This window comes from Agelaius tricolor, unplaced genomic scaffold, assembly GCF_023055355.1.
Source record: "Agelaius tricolor isolate 1412-34295 unplaced genomic scaffold, bAgeTri1.0.p SCAF_102, whole genome shotgun sequence".
NCBI lineage: Eukaryota > Metazoa > Chordata > Aves > Passeriformes > Icteridae > Agelaius > Agelaius tricolor.
Window position 1 is genome coordinate 283,576 of NW_027269362.1, and position 18,772 is coordinate 302,347.

Genomic DNA, 18,772 nt, shown 5'->3' on the forward strand with positions numbered 1-18,772 from the left:
GAGCCACAAGAACGGCTCCACCAATCAGCAGCGGCCTTGCCGCGGTGGGCGTGGCCGGCCGGACCGAACCATTCCCAGTGCAGGGGAGGGCGGGGGAAGCGCTCGCCGGCGCCAACCAATGACAGGGGCGCCCTCGTCGCTGATTGGCCCGCGCACGTTCCCGCCGGCGCGGATTGGCCGAGGGAGTCTCGCGAGGTTGCGGCCCCTGCTCGGTGCGCGTGCGGCCCCGTGCTCGGCCTCTTCCGGTGCGGCAGCGGCGGCGGCGAGGTGAGGGCGGGAGCGCGGCCGGGAAAAAACGGGAAAAAAATGGGCAAAAAACGGGCAAAAATGGGCAAAACTGGGCTGGGAGTGACCCCGGCGCGTGTCCCCGCAGATGCCCGGTGTGACGGTGAAGGACGTGAACCAGCAGGAGTTCGTGAGGGCGCTGGCGGCCTTCCTCAAAAAGTGAGGGGGGAACGGGGGAACCGGGGGGACCGGGAGGGCGTGGGGAGGGACCGGGGGGGGCTCACCGGGGATCCTCGAACGGTGCCGGTGCCGTTCCCGGTTCCGTTATCTTTGTTCTCTTTCCCCAGTTCCCATTTTCGGTTCCCGGTGCCATTCCCGGTTCTGTTCCCTATTCCCCATTCCCGGTACCGGTTCCATTCCCATTCCCGGTTCTGTTCCCCATTCCCTGTCCCGGTTCTGACCCGTTCCCAGCTCCGGGAAGCTGAAGGTTCCCGACTGGACCGACACGGGGAGGTTGGGCAGGTCCAGTCCCGGTTCCATCCCCGTTCCCATTTCCCATCCCTGTTCCCCGGTACCGGTTCTGGTTCTGACCCGGTTCTGACCCGTTCCCAGGTCCGGGAAGCTGAAGGTGCCCGACTGGGCCGACACGGTGAAGTTGGCCAAGCACAAGGAGCTGGCGCCCTACGATGAGAACTGGTTCTACACGCGGGCAGGTGAGAACGGAACCGGGACCGGGACCAGAACCGGAACCGGGACTGGGGGTACCGAACCCCGGGTGAGAACCGGGACCGGGACTGGGGGTACCGAACCCCCCGGGTGAGAACCGGAACCGGGACTGGGACTGGGACCGGTACCGGGGGGCGCTGAGGCCCCAGGTGAGCCCCAGGCTGGGACCGGTACCAGGGGTGGTCCCCGTTACCTGGGGGTCCCTCACCTGTCCTGGGGGTCCCTCCCATTACCTGGGGGTCCCTCCCCTCTCTCACCCATCCCAGGTGTCCCTCACCTGTCTCACCTGTCCCATTGTCCCTCACCTGTCCCATTGTCCCTTACCTGTCTCACCTGTCCCCTTGTCCCCTCACAGCCTCCACTGCCCGTCACCTGTACCTGCGGGGTGGGGCTCCTGTTACCTGGGGGTGTCTCCCATTAACCCCAGGTGTCCCTCACCCGTCCCAGGTGTCCCTTACCTGTCCCATTGTCCCCTTGTCTCCTCACAGCCTCCACCGCCCGTCACCTGTACCTGGGGGTGTCTCCCATTGACCCCAGGTGTCCCTCACCCATCCCAGGTGTCCCTCACCCATCCCAGGTGTCCCTCACCCATCCCTTTGTCCCTCACCTGTCCCTGTGTCCCTCACCTGTCTCAGGTGTCCCTCACCTGTCTCACCTGTCCCCTCACCTGTCCCATTGTACCCTCACCTGTCCCAGGTGTCCCTCACCTGTCCCCTTGTCCCCGCAGCCTCCACCGCCCGCCACCTGTACCTGCGGGGCGGGGCTCCTGTTACCTGGGGGTGTCTCCCATTAACCCCAGGTGTCCCTCACGTGTCCCATTGTCCCTCACCTATCCCAGGTGTCCCTCACCTGTCCCCTTGTCCCTCACCTGTCCCATTGTTCCCTCACCTGTCCCCTCACCTGTCCCGTTGTCCCCTCACCTGTCCCATTGTCCCCTCACCTGTCCCCTTGTCCCCCCACAGCCTCCACCGCCCGTCACCTGTACCTGCGGGGCGGGGCGGGCGTGGGCTCCATGGCCAAGGTGTACGGGGGCCGCCAGCGCCGCGGGGTCCGGCCCAGCCACTTCAGCCGCGGCTCGGGCGCCGTGGCCAGGAGGGTCCTGCAGGCCCTGGAGGCGCTCAAGGTGGTCGAGAAGGACCAGGACGGGTCAGTCTGGGGACAAACCCCAACGTTTTGGGGGTTTTGGGTGAAAAAATGGGGATTTTGGGGTGAAAAACGGGGATTTTGGGGTGAAAAATGGGGATTTGGGGTGGAAAATGGGGATTTTGGGGTGGAAAATGGGGATTTGGGGTGGAAAATGGGGATTTTGGGGCTTTGGAAGCTGCTGTGGCCCAGTGGGTGCTGGAGGCGCTCAAGGTGCATGGGAAGGACCAGGATGGGTCAGTTTGGGGTTAAAAACGGAGATTTTGGGGAAAAAAAATGGAGATTTTGGGGTTTGGGGTGAAAAATGGGGATTTTGGGGTGAAAAATGGGGATTTGGGGCAGTTCAGGGGGAAAAATGGGGATTTTGGGGTGAAAAGTGGGGATTTGGCACTTTGGAAGCTGCTCTGGCCCAGTGGGTGCTGGAGGCGCTCAAGGTGCATGGGAAGGAGCAGGATGGGTCAGTTTGGGGTTAAAAACGGAGATTTTGGGGAAAAAAAATGGAGATTTGGGGGTTTTGGGGCAGTTTGGGGTGAAAAACGGGGATTTTGGGGCAGTTCAGGGGGAAAAATGGGGATTTTGGGGTGAAAAATGGGGATTTTGGGGTGAAAAGTGGGGATTTTGGGGTTTTCCATGAGGTTGGATTTTGACCAGTTAGCCCAATTTCACCTTTTTTTCCCATTTTCCCCCTTTTTTACCATTTTTCCCCCACCCAGGGGTCGGAAGTTGACTCCACAGGGGCAGAGGGACCTGGATCGCATCGCTGGGCAGGTGAGCCCTGGATTTTCCAGAATTTTCCATCAAATTTGGCTGAATTTGGGGCAATTTTAACCAATTTTTTCTCAAATTTAACCGATTTTAACCAATTTTCCCATTTTTTTCCTCTTTCAGGTCGCTGCTGCTAGCAAGAAGCACTGAGGGAGCCAATAAATCATTTCACCCCCAGACTCGAGTGTGTTTTTGAGGAAAAAACGCCCAAAATTGGTTACATCTCCCCGAAATAGCACCTGATAACCTAAGGGGGGAGGATGCTGAAATAGGACAGAAATCCTGAATTGGTGGGGGGGAAAAATTGCATTGAAAAGAGGAGAAAATTTTTAAAAATTGCAATGGAAAATGCAAAAACTTTTCAGAAATTGCCCCAAAAATGTTATTTAGGAATCCCAAAACTAAAGAAAGTGTCCCGAAATAGTGGGGAAATTTTTAAAGTGTGTCAATGCCCTGAAAATTAAAAAAAAAATCCTTATTAGTACAAAATTCCAAAGTAAATGTGGATTTTTAGTTTAAAATTAGAGGGTTTAGCCCAGACTGGGGTATTGTCAGGGATGGCATGCCTGCAGTTGAAAAATAAATTTATTAAACCCAAAAATTTCTTATTTTGGGGGTAGTTGTGGTTTCTGATATCCCCAGCCTCCAACTGCAGCAACTTTTGCAGGAGATAAGTGGAAGGAAAAGCAACTTTTGTCCCAAAATGTCAATTTTTAGCAGCAAGGGATGGATTTAATGGGTGAGAACAGATTTGGAAAGGGGGAATGTGGGATTTTTTTTAGACATTTTTGTGTTTTACGCAGGACTTTTGGGTCTAAATCACCTAAAATTGGTGTTTATTCCACTTACCCTCGTTCTGTCCTTGCTCTGATTCCATCGCTGTCCTGGGAGACTCCAGGATTGGAAAAATTATTCAATTCCCCTTTTTCCCCTTAATTTTACCTCATGAAATGTACTTTTATTGCAGAAAACTTTTTTCCTCCTCAGAAAATCAGGGTTTTCCCCAGAACGCTGTGATTTTTACCTCACAAAATCAGAATTTGGCCTGAAAAATATTTTCCTTTAGTAAAAAAGAGAGGTTTGCCTCAGAAGATGATGGTTCTCCTTAAAAAAACACCTTCTGGCCCCAAACCCGATGATTTTTACCTCAGAAATTCAAGTTTTTACCTCACAAAAAGATTTTTTCCCCTCGCGGAGCCGCGGCTCGCCTCAGGGACTGCGGAGGTGGGGCGGGGCCAAGGAGCGAACGGCGCGCTCTGATTGGTCGGTGCGGCGGGAGGGGGCGTGGCCGCGGCAAAAGGCGGGAAAAGCGCTGAGGGAGCCGCCGCCATTTTGTCCGCGGCGCCTCAGGGGAAGGCGGCGGCGGCAGCGGCGGCTCCGGGCCCGGTTTTGACGGGTAAATCCCCGTTCCTAACCCCGCCTGCCCGCCTGGACACATCGGTGGGGATCGCCGCTACGTGCTCCGCGTCTTCTGGCAGCGGTTTGAGCACGCCTCGGGTGGGTTTGCCCTCAGGATGTGGGGCGCACCTGTGGTGGGTTGAGCCTCCTCCCAAAGGTGCCACCACCCTTCCCGAAGGTGTCACCACCTTCCACCCGAGCCTGGGGCGGCGGCTGGGCCGGTTCTGCTGCTCCCGCCCTGTTCCCTCAGTCGGGATCCCCTCAGGGCAAAGGGCGCGGGCCCCGCCATCATCTTCATCATCTTTGCGATTTTTCCATCGTCATCCCGCCAAAGAGCTTTGGAAAGGACTCAGCTCATCCCTCACCACGGGATTTGGGGATAAAAATGCTGAAATTGGGGGTGCAGTGGTGCTGGTTTTGTGTCTTGGCCCCAATGCTTCAATCGTCCCCCAAAGCTTTGGTTTTAGCCCCATTTTGGTCCTGTTTAACCCCAAGTTAGTCCTGTTTGGCTCCAATTTGGCCCCGTTCAGCCCCATTTTGACCATTTCAGTTTTTTATCGCCCATGTCTTGGCAATTCCAGCCACGTCTTGGCCCATTTTTGCCCAATTTTGTTCCCATTTTAGCCATTTTAGGCCCATTTTGCCCCAGTTGTTTTATTTAGTCGCATTCTGGCCATTTCAGCCTCTTTTTGTCTGTCTGGCCCTGTTTCTGCTGTGCTTTGTCCAATTTTTCCCCTTTTTAGCCACAATTTGTCCCTTCTAGCCCCACTCTGCCCCATTTTGGCCACTTTATCCCCATTTTTCCCCAATTTGGACACATTTTCCCCCAAAAAACCCCACATTTCCCCCAAACATCCCCAGCACGCCCCCCAAACCCCCTACCCCAAAACACCCCAAGTTTGACACCCCAACATTTACCTGGGACCCTCAAAATTTGAACTGGGATCCCAAAATTAAACGGGGAAACCCCAAAATCCGCACTGGGACACCCCAATGTGGGATCAGACCCCCAAATTTGACTTGGTACCCCCCAAAATTTGACCCGGGACCCCCAAAATTGACCCAGGACACCCCAAAGTGGGATCAGACCCCTCAAATTTGACCCGAGACCCCCCAGATTTGACCTGGGACCCCCAAAATGTGAACTGGGACCCCCAAAATTTGAACTGGGATCCTAAAATTAAACTGGGAAACCCCAAAATCTGAACTGGGACACCCCAAAGTGGGATCAAACCCCCAAAATTTGACCTGGGACCCCCAAAATCGAACTGGGACCCCAAAATTTGACCCGGGACCCCCCAAAATCGAACCGGGACCCCCCCAAAGTGGGATCAGACCCCCAAAATTTGACCTGGGACCCCCAAAATGGGATCAGACCCCCAAAATTTGACCCGGGACCCCCCAAATCCGCACTGGGACACCCAAAATCTGAACTTGGACAAATGGGACACCCCAAAATGGGATCAGACCCCCCAAAATTTGACCCGGGACCCCCCAAAATCGAACCGGGACCCCCAAAATCTGAACTTGGACACCCCAAAGTGGGATCAGACCCCCCAAATTTGATCCAGGACGCCCCAAACCCACACTGGGACCCCCAAAATCCGCACTGGGACACCCCAAAATGGGACCAGACCCCCCAAATTTGATCCGAGACCCCCCAAACCCGCCCTGGCCCCCCCCGTGTCCCCCCCGGTGCTGGCGGTGTCACCGCTTTGGCAGGGGGGGGTGTTGGTGACAGCTTGGCCGTTGCCATGGACACCGGGGGGGGGGAACAAAGGCGGCTCAGAGCGGGAACAGCGCGGCCATTCAGGCCCGGGGGGGGCCCGGGGGGGGCCCGCGGGGATTTTGGGGTCCCGGTTCCGTTCTTGGGGTTCCCAGGCCATTTCGGGGTGTCCCGGATGGAATTTTGGGGTGTCCGATCCCAACCTGGGGAGCCCGAATCCCAACCTGGGGGTCTCCAAATCCCCCCAAATCCCCCTTGAGGACCCCAATTTCCCCACCCGGGGGTCCCCAAATCCCCCCCAGATCCTCCCTTGGGGTCCCCAAATTACCCCCAGAACCCCCTTGAGCCCCCCCCAAAACCCCCTTGAGCTCCCCCCAGAGCCCTCAAATCCCCCTGAGACCCCCCCAAATCCCCCTCAAATCGCTCCCAAAGCCCCCCAGACCCCTCAAACCCCCCCAAAATCCCCTCAAATCCCCCCAAAATCTCCCCAAATCCCCCCCCCAAACCCCCTCCAGACCCCTCAAATCCCCCCAAAATCCTCTCAAATCCCCCCAAATCCCCCCTTGAGTCCCCCCAGACCCCCCAAATCCCCCTGAGACCCCCCCCAAATCCCCCCAAACCCCCTCCAAATCCCCCCCAGACCCCTCAAATCACCCCCAAACGCCCCCAGACCCCTTCAAACCCCCCCAAAATCCCCTCAAGACCCCTCAGATCCCCCCAAATTCCCCCTGAGCACCCCCAGACCCCCCAAATCCCCCTGAGACCCCCCCAGACTCCTTCAAACCCCCCATAAATCCTCTCAAATCCCCCAAAATCTCCCCAAATCCCCCCAAAATCCCCCCCAGACCCCTCAAATCCCCCCTTGAGCCCCCCCAGCCCCCCCAATCCCCCCCAATTCCCCCGTCCCTTTTCTGGGCCCATTTCTCCGTTTTTCGGGGCTCTTTCTCCTTTTACCCCACAAACCCCTCCCCCCCCACCACCAAACCAACTCCTCCCCCTCCTCCTCGCCATTGGCCCGGCCTCCCGCATCTCATTAGCATCTCATTAGCATCTCATTATCCGCTCGGGCCCGGCAGGTGGGGAAGCGGCAGCGGCGGAGGCTCGGCCGCCATGCAGCCCCCCCCGTGCGCCCCCCCCGCGCTGCTGCCGGGGCTGCTGCTGCTCTGGGCCGCCGGACACGGTCAGTGCGACCCCTCCCCAAATTCCCTGCACCCCAAAATACCCCTGGGAAACACCCCCAGACCCCAAAAACCCGACCTCAAAAAAACCCCCAAAAAATCCCGAAAAATTCTTAAAAAATCCCCAAAAAATCCGGACATGGTCAGTGCGACCCCTCCCCAAATTCCCTGCGCCCCAAAATCCCCTGGGAAAAACCCCCAGACCCAAAACACCCGGCCCTAAAAACCCCCCCGAAAAAATCCCGAAAAAATCCAAAAAAATTCCTAAAAATCCGGACACGGTCAGTGCGACCCCTCCCCAAATTCCCCGCGCCCCAAAATACCCTGGGAAAAACCCCCAGACCCCAAAAACCCGACCCCAAAAAACCCCCCCAAAAAAATCCCTAAAAAATCCCTAAAAAATCGCAAAAAAATTCCTAAAAAAATCCCCAAAAATCGGGACCCCCCCCGCGACCCCTCCCCAAATTCCCCGCACCCCAAAACCCCCCCTGCAAAACCCCCAGACCCAAAAAAACCCGACCCCAAAATACCCCCCCAAAAATCGGCCAAAAAATCCCCCCAAAAATCCAGAAAAATTCCCAAAAATTCCAATAAAATCCCCAAAAACTCCGGACCCTCCCCGCGACCCCTCCCCAAATCCCAAAACCCCCCCAAAAAAGCCCCCAGACCCAAAAACCCCGACCCCAATAAACCCTCCTGCAAAACGGCAAAAAAATCCCCACAAAATAAAAAAAATCATCCCAAAAAATCCCAAAAAATCCCCAAAAAATCCCCAAAAAATTCCAAAAAAACCCCGACCCCTCCCCAAACCCCCCGAACCCCCAAACCCCCCAAAAAAACCCAAAAACCCCCCGGAAAATCGCAAAAAAATACCAAAAAATCCCTCAAAAAATAAAAAAAAAATTGTAAAAAATCCCCCAAAAAATCTCCAAAAATTCCAAAAAATCCCCAAAATTTCCCGACCCCTCCCCGCATTCCCCGAACCCCCCAAAAACCCCAAAACCGCCCCCAAAAATGCCCCAAGGTCCCCCCTCGCCCCCTCCCCAATCCCGGCCGCGCTCTCTGCCGCAGCCCCTCCCCCACCCTCGCGTGTCCCCCCCCCTGCGGGTGGCGATGTCCCCAAGGTCCCCTCCCCCCCCTGTCCCCAAGGTCCCCTCCCCCCCCTGTCCCCAAGGTCCCCTCCCCCCCCCTGTCCCCAAGGTCCCCTCTGTCCCCTCCCCTCCCCCCCCCCCCCTTTTTTGGGGTTTTTTTCCCCCATTTCGGGGACTCCCCGCCCCTCCCCCAACGTCCCCAATGTCCCCAAAGCCACCGTGGGGGGGGGGGGGGGGGGGGGGAGGGGCGGGGGTGTCCCTTTATTGTCCCCTCCCCTCCCCCCCCCGTGGGGTGCCAGGCGCCACCGGGGCTGTCCCCGAGCGTGGGTGACACTGAAAGGGCCATTGTCCCCTCCCCCACCCCGTCATTGTCCCCAACCCCCCCCATTGTCCCCAACCCCCCCCATTGTCCCCTCCCCCCCTTGGGGACACGGTGACCTTGGCGCGGGGGTGACCTTGAGGGGGGGGAGGGGAGGGGATTGTGCTGACACAGCAGAATGGGGGTCACCCCTCCCCCCCATTGTCACTGTCACCCCCCCACTGTCACTGTCACCCCTCCCCCATTGTCATTGTCACCCCCCCATTGTCACTGTCACCCCCCCCATTGTCACCCCCCATTGTCACCCCCCCATTGTCACTGTCACCCCCTCATTGTCATTGTCACCCCCCCATTGTCACTGTCACCCCCTGATGTCCCCACCCCTCCCTTGGTGTCCCCAACTCCCCCAAAATGTCCCCAACTCCGCCTCATTGTCACCAGTGACCCCTCGGTGTCCCCAATCCCCCCTCGGTGTCCCCAACCCCCCCTCGGTGTCACCCCCCCCGTCATTGTCACCCCCCCCATCATTGTCACCCCCCCGTTGTCATTGTCACCCCCCCGATGTCCCCGAGCCCCCCTCGGTGTCACCACCCCCGGTGTTGTCACGGCAACCGGAGGGGACACTCGGGGACACTGGGGGGTGTCACTGTCACTGTCACTGTCCCCGGTGCCACCCTCCTGCTGTCCCCGGTGTTGTCCCCAGTGTCCCCAAACCCCGGTGTTGTCACTGTCCCCAATGTCCCCACACCCCTGTGTTGTCACTGTCCCCAATGTCCCCAAACCCCGGTGTTGTGTCCCCGGTGTTGTCACTGTCCCCAATGTCCCCACACCCCTGTGTTGTCACTGTCCCCAATGTCCCCAATGTCCCCAAACCCCAGTGTTGTCACTGTCCCCAGTGTCCCCAATGTCCCCAAACCCCAGTGTTGTCACTGTCCCCAATGTCCCCAAACCCCCGTGTCACTGTCCCCGGTGTTGTCCCTGTCCCCAGCCTGGCCGTCCCCAGTGCCACCCTCCTCAGGACGGTGTCACCGCTGTCCCCAGTGTCCCCACACCCCGGTGCTGTCACTGTCCCCAGTGTCCCCAGTGCCACCCTCCTGCTGTCCCCAGTGTCCCCAACCCTGCTGCCAGTGTCCCCAGCACCCTGTGTCCCTGTCCCTGTCCCCCTGTGTCCCCCTGTCCTTGTCACCCTATGTCCCCTTGTCCCTCTGTCCCTGTCCCTCTGTCCCTGTCCCTGTCCCTCTGTCGCTGTGTCCCTCTGTCCCCGTCCCTGTCCCCCTGTCCCTGTCCCCTTGTGTCCCCCTGTCCCTGTCCCCCTGTGTCCCCCCGTCCCTGTCCCTGTCCCTGTCCCCCTGTCCCCTCAGCTGAGGTGGCCCTGCTGGCAGTGTCCCCAAATGTCCCCAGCACCCCAGGGATGCTGCCCCTGGTGTCACCTGTGTCCCTCTGTGTCCCCTGTGTCCCCCTGTGTCACCTGTGTCACCTGTGTCACCTGTCCCCGTGTCCCCTGTCCCTGTGTCACCTGTGTCACCTGTGACACCTGTCCCTGTGTCCCCTGTTCCCCATGGTGAACCTGTCCCTGTGTCCCCTTTGGTGACCCTGTGGTGTCCCCTGTCCCCACTGTCACCTGTGGGTGTCACCTGTGTGACCCCTGTGTGACCTGTGTGTCACCTGTGGGTGTCCCTGTCCCCATGGTGACCCCGTGGTGTCCCTGATGTCCCCAGGGTGGTGCCAGGAGGTGCAGGCAGAGAATGTCACTGTCCTGAAGGGTGGCACTGCAGAGATCACCTGTGTGTCCCCATGGTGACATTCTGGTGTCCCCAATGTCACCTGTGTGTCCCCAGGGCAGTGCCAGGAGGTGCAGGCAGAGAATGTCACCGTGCTGGAGGGTGGCACTGCAGAGATCACCTGGGTGACCCCAATGTCCCCAATGTCCCTTGTGTGTCCCCAATGTCCCCAGGGCGGTGCCAGGAGGTGCAGGCAGAGAATGTCACTGTCCTGGAGGGTGGCACTGCAGAGATCACCTGGGTGACCCCAATGTCCCCTGTGTGTCCCCAATGTCCCCAGGGCAGTGCCAGGAGGTGCAAGCAGAGAATGTCACTGTCCTGAAGGGTGGCACTGCAGAGATCACCTGTGTGTCCCCATGGTGACATTCTGGTGTCCCCAATGTCACCTGTGTGTCCCCAGGGCGGTGCCAGGAGGTGCAGGCAGAGAATGTCACTGTCCTGGAGGGTGGCACTGCAGAGATCACCTGGGTGACCCCATGGTGACATTCTGGTGTCCCCAATGTCCCCAGGGCGGTGCCAGGAGGTGCAAGCAGAGAATGTCACCGTGCTGGAGGGTGGCACTGCAGAGATCACCTGTCACCTGCACAGGTACGACGGCTCCATCGTGGTCATCCAGAACCCAGCCCGGCAGACGCTGTTCTTCAATGGCACCCGAGGTGACACCGGGGACACCGGGGACAAGGGGGACAATGGGGGGAAACGGGGACACTGGGGACAATGGGGACAATGGGGACACCTGGGACAATGGGGACAATGGGGACACCTGGGGGGAATGGGGGGAAATGGGGACACTGGGGACACCGGGGACACCTGGGGGGAATGGGGACACTGGGGACAATGGGGACAATGGGGACACCTGGGGGGAATGGGGACACTGGGGACACTGGGGACAATGGGGACACCTGGGGGGAATGGGGACACTGGGGACACTGGGGACAATGGGGACAATGGGGACACCTGGGGACAATGGGGACACCAGGGACACCTGGGGGAAAAATGGGGAAATTTGGGGGGAAAACAGGGAAATCTGGGGGGAAAATGGGGAGAAATGAGATTTGGGGAGCTTGGGGACATTGGGGACATTTGGGGTGTTGGGGACATTTGGGACACTGAGGAAAAAATGGGGAAATTTTGGGGGAAATTGGGAAAATGCGATTTGGGGACACTGGGGGCATTGGGGACACTGGGGACACTGGGGACACTGGGGACATTGGGTCAGTGACCCTGTGACCCTGCAGTGATGTCAGGGTGACCCCACAATGTCCCCACAATGTCCCCATGTGTCCCCAGCCCTGAAGGACGAGCGTTTCGAGCTGGGGGTGGCTCTGTGTGTCTGTGTGTCCATGGGTGACACCATGACCCCGTGGGTGACCCCGTGACCCCGTGGGTGACCCTGTGACCCCATGGGTGACCCTGTTGTCCCCCATCTGTCCCCAAGCTCTAAAGGACGAGCGTTTCGAGCTGGGGGTGGCTCTGTGTGTCTGTGTCTGTGTGTGTGTCCATGGGTGACCCTGTGGCCCTGTGGGTGGCTCTGTGGGTGACACCATGACCCCGTGGGTGACATTTCTGTCCCCGTCTGTCCCCAAGCTCTGAAGGACGAGCGTTTCGACCTGGGGGTGGCTCTGTGGGTGACACAGTGACCCTGTGACCCCATGGGTGACCCTGTTGTCCCCCATTTGTCCCCAAGCCCTGAAGGACGAGTGTTTCAAGCTGGGGGTGACCATGGGTGACACCATGACCCTGTGACCCCATGGGTGACACCATGACCCCATGGGTGACCCCATGACCCCTTGGGTGACATTCCTGTCCCCGTTTGTCCCCAGCCCTAAAGGACGAGCGTTTCGAGCTGGGGGTGGCTCTGTGGGTGACAGTGACATTGTGGGTGACACAGTGACCCTGTAGGTGGCACAGTGACCCCATGGGTGACACCATGACCCCAAGGATGTCCCCACAATGTCCCCACAATGTCCCCATCTGTCCCCAGCCCTGAAGGACGAGCGTTTCGAGCTGGGGGTGGCTCTGTGTGTCTGTGTCTGTGTGTGTGTCCATGGGTGACCCTGTGACCCCGTGGGTGACCCTGTGACCCCGTGGGTGACATTCCTGTCCCTGTTTGTCCCCCAGCCCTAAAGGACGAGCGTTTCGAGCTGGGGGTGGCTCTGTGGGTGACAGTGACATTGTGGGTGACACAGTGACCCTGTGGGTGACCCCGTGACCCCGTGGGTGACCCTGTGACCCCGTGGGTGACCCCGTGGGTGACATTTCTGTCCCCATTTGTCCCCCAGCCCTGAAGGACGAGTGTTTCGAGCTGGGGATGGCTCTGTGTGCCTGTGTCTGTGTGTCTGTGTCTGTGTGTCTGTCTGTCCATGGGTGACCCTGTGACCCCGTGGGTGACCCCGTGACCCTGTGGATGTCCCCACAATGTCCCCATTTGTCCCCAGCCCTGAAGGACGAGCGTTTCGAGCTGGCCGAGTTCAGCCGCCGGCGGCTGCGGCTGCGCCTGGCGCGGGCCCGGCTGGAGGACGAGGGCGGCTACTTCTGCCAGCTGTACGCGGATGACACGCACCACCAGATAGCCACGCTCACCGTGCTGGGTACGGGGAACACACCTGGGCACAGCTGGGCACAGCTGGGCACAGCTGGGAGGGGGTAAAGGAAAAAATCCCCGTGAAAATCGGGTGAAAAATGGCCGAAAAATGGGGATTTTGGGCACACCGATATCACCCACCACCAGAGAGCCACGCTCACCGTGCTGGGTATGGGGCACACCTGGGCACAGCTGGGCACACACCTGGGCACAGCTGGGGCACCTGGGCATGGGGCACACACCTGGGCACAGCTGGGCACAGCTGGGAGGGGATAAAGGAAAAAAACTGGGTGAAAATGGGGTGAAAAATGGGGATTTTGGAGGGTTTGGAGTTACCTGGGCACACCTGGGCACACCTGAGCACAGCTGTCCCTTTGTCCCTTTGTCCCTTTGTCCCTTTGTCCCTTTGTCCCCTGACCCTCGGCCCTCACCTCTCTGCTCTTGTCTCTGTCGTCCTTCCCTCTGGGTCACCTGGCTGTCACCTGGGTCACCTCAATGTCACCTGGATCACCCCAATCTCACCTGGATGTCACCTGGATGTCACCTGGATCTCACCTGAATGTCACCTGTGTCACCTGGATCACCTGGATCTCACCTGGGTCACCTGGATCACCTCAATGTCACCTGGATCTCACCGGTGTCACCTGGATCAACTCAATCTCACCTGGATCTCACCTGGCTCATCTGGATGTCACTTGGATGTCACCTGTCTCTCACCTGTCCCACCTGTCCCTGTCCCTATCTCACCTGTCCCTGTCTCACCTGTCCATATCCCACCTGTCCCTGTCCCTCACCTGTCCCTGTCCCTGTCCCACCTGTCCCTATCTCACCTGTCCCTGTCCCTGTCCCCCAGTGCCCCCTGAGCCCCCATTGGTCGAGGCGGGGGCGCTGGCAGTGGAGGGGGAGGAGCTGGAGCTCACCTGCCTGGTGCCCCGGGCGCGGCCGATGGCGACGCTGCGCTGGTACCGCGACCGCCGCGAGCTGCCAGGTGAGCTGGGACACCTGGGGACACTGGGAATACACCTGGGGGTACCTGGGCACACCTGGGGATACCTGGGAGGGGGTAAAGGAAAAAACCTGGGTGAAATTGGGGTGGAAAATGGGGATTTTGGGGGGTTTGGAGTTACCTGGGCACACCTGGGGGCACCTGGGGATGCACCTGGGGATATCTGGGGGCACCTGGGCACACCTGGGGATGCAGCTGGGGGCACCTGGGGATGCACCTGAGGGCACCTGGGAGGGGATAAAGTTAAAAAACCTGGGTGAAAATCAGGGATTTTGGGGGGTTTGGAGCTACCTGGGGGCACCTGGGCACATCTAGGGGTACCTGGGAGCACACCTGGGGGTACTGTGGGTATTTGGGGCACACCTGGGGGTACTGTGGGTATTTGGGGGCACACCTGGGCACACCTGGGGGTACCTGTGGGTATTTGAGGGCACACCTGGGCACACCTGGGCACACCTATGAGTACCTGTGGGTATTTGGGGGCACACCTGGGCACACCTGGGGGTACCTGGGAGCACACCTGGGGGTACCTGTGGGTATTTGGGGCACACCTGGGGGTACTGTCAGTATTTGGGGGCACACCTGGGCACACCTGGGGGTACCTTTGGGTATTTGGGGGCACACCTGGGCACACCTGCACCCACCTGTGCCCACCTGCGCCCACCTGTGCCCCCCCGTGCCCCGCCCCAGGGCGCAGCAGCCACCGGCAGGAGGGCAAGGTGTTCTGGCAGCGCTCGGTGCTGCACCTGCGGCCGGAGCGGCGCGACCACGGCGCCATCGTCACCTGCGAGGCCACGCACCCCGCCCTGGGGCGGGGCCAGAGGCGGCAGACGCAGTTCCAGCTGGACGTGCAGTGTGAGGGGGACTGGGATATACTGGGATAAACTGGGAGGGGATTGGGGGGGACTGGGGGGGACTGGGATGGACTTGGATATACTGGGAGGGGACTGGGAGGAGATTGGGATGGGATTGGGATAAACTGGGATGGGACTGGGAGGGGATTGGGATAAACTGGGAGGGACTGGAGGGGATTGGGATGGACTGGGATAAACTGGGAGGGACTGGGATAAACTGGGATGGACTGGGATATACTGGGAGGGGATTGGGAGGGACTGGGATAAACTGGGAGCGGATCTGGGAGGGCGCTGCAGTTCTCAAAGCCGCCACCAGGGGGAGCTCCGAGTTAATGGAGAGAAACTGGGATGGGACTGGGATAAACTGGTTTATACTGGGATATACTGGGAGGGGATTGGGAAAGGGTTTGGATTCATTATTGGGGCACTGGGAGGGGCTGGAAGGGACTGGTTTGTACTGGGATATACTGGGAAAGAGTTAAAAGGGGGCTTTGGGGTCACTGGTTTGTACTGGGAGGGCACTGGGGGGGCTGGGCTGGAGCGGCAGGGAGGGGACGGAACACGGGGGAGCACTGGGGACACGGGCACGGGTGGCACCAGGTGTGCCCAGGTATATCCCAGGTGCCCCCAGGTGGTACCAGGGAGTCCCCAGGTGCGCCTCAGGTGTGCCCAGGTGCCACCAGGTGCCACCAGGTACATCTCAGGTGCCAGTAGGTGGCACCCAGGTGTGCCCAGGTGCACACAGGTGCGCTCAGGTGTCCCCATGTGCCACCAGGAACACCCCAGGTGCCACCAGGTGCATCTCAGGTGCCACCAGGTGCCACCATGGGACCGCAGGCGTTGTCACCAGGTGCATCCCAGGTGTGCCCAGGTGTGCCCAGGTGTGCCCAGGTGCCAACCCGTGCCCACCTGTGCCCGCAGACCCCCCCTCGGTGCGGATCCACCCCTCGCAGAGCGTCCTGCGCGAAGGCGACACCTTGGTGCTCACCTGTGCCATCAACGGCAACCCCCGGTAAGGCTGGGGGGCACCTGGGGACACACCTGGGGCACCTGGGGGCACCTGGGAACACCTGGGGGGGATTGGAGCACACCTGGGGCACCTGGGAACACCTGGGGACACACCTGGGGCACCTGGGGACAACTGGGGACACACCTGGGGACACCTGGGGGGGATTGGAGCACACCTGGGGCACCTGGGAACACCTGGGGGCACCTGGGGACACCTGGGGACACCTGGGGACACACCTGGGGGTACCTGGGGGCACCTGGGGGCATCTGGGAGCACCCGGGGACACACCTGGGGGGGATTGGAGCACACCTGGGGACACCTGGGGGCACCTGGGGGCACTTGGGGACACCTGGGCACCCTTGGGCACACCTGGGAGGGATTGGAGCACACCTGGGGGCACCTGGGCACACCTGGGGGCACCTGGGGGGGATTTGAGCACCCCTGGGCACACTTTGGTGCTCACCTGGGCACACCTGGGGCTACCTGGGAGGCAAAACGTCAAAAATTGGGTGAAAATTGGGGATTTTGGGCTCACCTGGGCACACCTGGGGATGGATGGGGGTGGCTGTGGGCACACCTGGGCACACCTGGGCACACCTGGGCACACCTGGGGGTGGCTGAGGGCACACCTGGGCACACCTGGGCACACCTGGTGACCCCTGTGCACACCTGCAGCCCCACCGAGGTGTCCTGGAGCCGTGGGAACGAGTCCCTGCCGCCGCGGGCGCGGGCCGAGGGCGAGCGCCTGACGCTGCCGGCGCTGGCGCCGCAGGACAACGGCTCCTACACCTGCCAGGTGGGCAACGCCCACGGCCGCGCCCACGACACCTACGTGCTGGTGGTGTACGGTGAGTGCGGGCACCTGGGGGCGGCTGGGGGCGACTGGGGGACACATGGAGCACACCTGGGCACACCTGGGGGGCACCTGGAACACACCTGGGGCATGGCTGGAGGGCACCTGGGGACACCTGGGGCTCACCTGAGCACACCTGGGGGGCACCTGGAACACACCTGGGGACACCTGAGCACACCTGGGGGCACCTGGGCACACCTGGGGGGCAGCTGGGGCTCACCTGGGAGCACCTGGAACACACCTGGGGACACCTGGAGCACAGCTGGGGGGCAGCTGGGGGCACCTGGGGCACACCTGGGGCACCTGGAACGCACCTGGGGCACGGCTGGAGGGCACCTGGGGGACACCTGGGGCGGCTGGGGGGCACCTGAGCACACCTGGGGACACCTGGGCTCACCTGGCTACACTCAGGTCACACCTGGGGGCACCTGGGGGGCACCTGGGCATGGCTGGGGGCACCTGGGGGGCACCTGGAACACACCTGGGCACACCTGGGGCACCTGGAACACACCTGGGCACACCTGGGTCATACCCAGGCACATATGGAGCACACCTGGGTACACCTGAGCACACCTTGGTCATACCTGGGCACACCTGGGCACACCTGGAACACACCTGGGCACACCTGGGGCCCACCTGGCTACACTCAGGTCACACCTGGGCCCACCTATGCACATCTGGGCACACCTGGGCCCTGACCGCCCCTCCCCTCCCCGCAGACCCAGGTGCGGTGGTGGCGGCGCAGGGGGCGGGGCCTTTCGCCGTGGTGGGCGGGGCCTTGGCGCTGCTCGTGTTCCTGCTCCTCCTCCTGCTCGGGGCCCTCGTCTGGTGCTCCGTGCGGCAGAAAGGTGGGCGGGGCTTCCAGCAGGGGGCGTGGCCTCAAAAACGGGCGGGGTTTATGCAATGGGCGGGGCGGCCTCGGGAGGGGCGTGGTTTGGTGTTTGGGGGTGTGGCCAGGCATTGTGTGGGCGGGTGGAAGGGGCGGGGCTCTATAAGGGGGCGGGGTTATGAGGGGTGGGAAAGGGTGTGGTCATCGGGGGCGTGGCCAAGGTGTGGGTGGGGCTGTGGGGGCGTGGCCAGGGAGGGGTGGGGACATCCTGGGCGGGTCCTGGGTGTGTCCCCGAATGTCCCCAAATTCCGCCATTTTCCCCCCAAATTTCTGCATTTTTCCCCATTTCCCCCCAGATTCTCCCGTTTTTTGCCCCAATCCCTCAATGTCCCCAAATTTCCCCATTTTCCCCCCATTTCGCCCCGTTCCAGGCTCGTACCTGACGCACGAGGCCGCTGCATTTCCCCCCCCATTTTCCCCATTTTTTACCCGTTTTTCACCCAAATTCCCCCGGTTTTTTCCCCATTTTCCCCCGTTATTCCCCGATTTACCATTTTTCCCAATTTCCCGGTTTTTCTCCCCGTTTCAGGCTCGTACCTGACGCACGAGGCCACTGCATTTCCCCCCGTTTTTACCCCATTTTTACCCCATTTTTTACCCGTTTTTCACCCAAATTCCCCCGGTTTTTTTCCCCATTATTTCCACATTTCCCATTTTTCCCAATTTCCCGGTTTTTCTCCCCATTTCAGGCTCGTACCTGACGCACGAGGCGAGCGCCCTCGAGGACCAGGGGGAGGCACGCGAGGCGTTCCTGGGGGGGGAGGGGGGGAAGCGCAAGGAGGAATTCTTCATCTGAGGGGGGGGGGAGGGGCGGGGGGCGGGGCCTGGGGAGGGGGAGGGGCGCCCACCCCCATTAGCCCCTCCCCCAACCACGGGAGGGGGGAGGGGACAACGCAAAAAGGGGGGAGGGGGAGGGGAGGGGGAGGGGGTTGGGGATGTTCAAAGGGGGAGGGGTTAAAATGCGATGAGCCCCGCCCACAGCCCCATAAGCTCCGCCCCTCTCGGAAGCCACGCCCATTATGGGGTGGGGGTGGGGGAGATTTGGGGATGTTCAGAGACAAAAAGGGGGAGGGGTTAAAATGGGGTAAACCCCGCCCACACCCCATAAACCCCACCCCCTTCAGAAGCCACGCCCCCTGCGAGTGGGGGAGGGGCCTCAAAGCCATTGGGGTGGGGGGAGGGGCGTGGGTTCGGCCCCTCCCCCCCACGCGTGCACAATTTGGGG

At 60.5% G+C, this 18,772-nt stretch overlaps 2 protein-coding genes and 3 long non-coding RNA genes across 8 annotated transcripts; 2 read left to right on the forward strand and 3 right to left on the reverse strand.

Moving 5' to 3' along the window:
* The first annotated feature begins 136 nt into the window (after positions 1 to 136).
* Positions 137 to 3,038, forward strand: RPS19 (ribosomal protein S19). Of its 4 annotated transcripts, none has more exons than XM_071419228.1 (8): positions 137 to 267; positions 374 to 444; positions 838 to 938; positions 1,440 to 1,528; positions 1,648 to 1,695; positions 1,931 to 2,097; positions 2,808 to 2,862; positions 2,983 to 3,038. In XM_071419228.1, exons 2-8 carry the CDS (start codon positions 374 to 376, stop codon positions 3,007 to 3,009), a joined length of 558 nt encoding a protein of 185 aa, XP_071275329.1. In that variant the 5' UTR covers positions 137 to 267; the 3' UTR covers positions 3,010 to 3,038. The 4 variants fall into 4 exon arrangements, with proteins under 4 accessions (XP_071275329.1, XP_071275330.1, XP_071275333.1 ...); XM_071419229.1 differs by having other exon boundaries at positions 139 to 267; positions 1,440 to 1,508; XM_071419232.1 differs by lacking the exon at positions 1,440 to 1,528 and having other exon boundaries at positions 150 to 267; positions 1,679 to 1,695.
* LOC139586078 (uncharacterized) lies at positions 1,066 to 2,059 on the reverse strand. The gene is made up of 4 exons (XR_011677439.1): positions 1,931 to 2,059; positions 1,639 to 1,695; positions 1,285 to 1,409; positions 1,066 to 1,228 (listed from the first exon to the last, which is right to left on the reverse strand). It is a non-coding gene; the product is annotated as an uncharacterized lncRNA (long non-coding RNA).
* Positions 3,039 to 7,014: 3,976 nt separating the features above from the next.
* Positions 7,015 to 18,343, forward strand: CADM4 (cell adhesion molecule 4). The gene is made up of 9 exons (XM_071419217.1): positions 7,015 to 7,163; positions 10,862 to 11,008; positions 12,791 to 12,943; positions 13,790 to 13,924; positions 14,633 to 14,797; positions 15,718 to 15,808; positions 16,481 to 16,653; positions 17,378 to 17,506; positions 18,237 to 18,343. Exons 1-9 carry the CDS (start codon positions 7,094 to 7,096, stop codon positions 18,341 to 18,343), a joined length of 1,170 nt encoding a protein of 389 aa, XP_071275318.1. The 5' UTR covers positions 7,015 to 7,093.
* On the reverse strand, positions 12,937 to 16,066 carry LOC139586062 (uncharacterized). Its single transcript, XR_011677435.1, has 3 exons — positions 16,042 to 16,066; positions 13,990 to 14,147; positions 12,937 to 13,150 (listed from the first exon to the last, which is right to left on the reverse strand). It is a non-coding gene; the product is annotated as an uncharacterized lncRNA (long non-coding RNA).
* LOC139586064 (uncharacterized) lies at positions 16,665 to 17,257 on the reverse strand. The gene is made up of 3 exons (XR_011677436.1): positions 17,159 to 17,257; positions 17,056 to 17,086; positions 16,665 to 16,730 (listed from the first exon to the last, which is right to left on the reverse strand). It is a non-coding gene; the product is annotated as an uncharacterized lncRNA (long non-coding RNA).
* Positions 18,344 to 18,772: the final 429 nt, after the last annotated feature.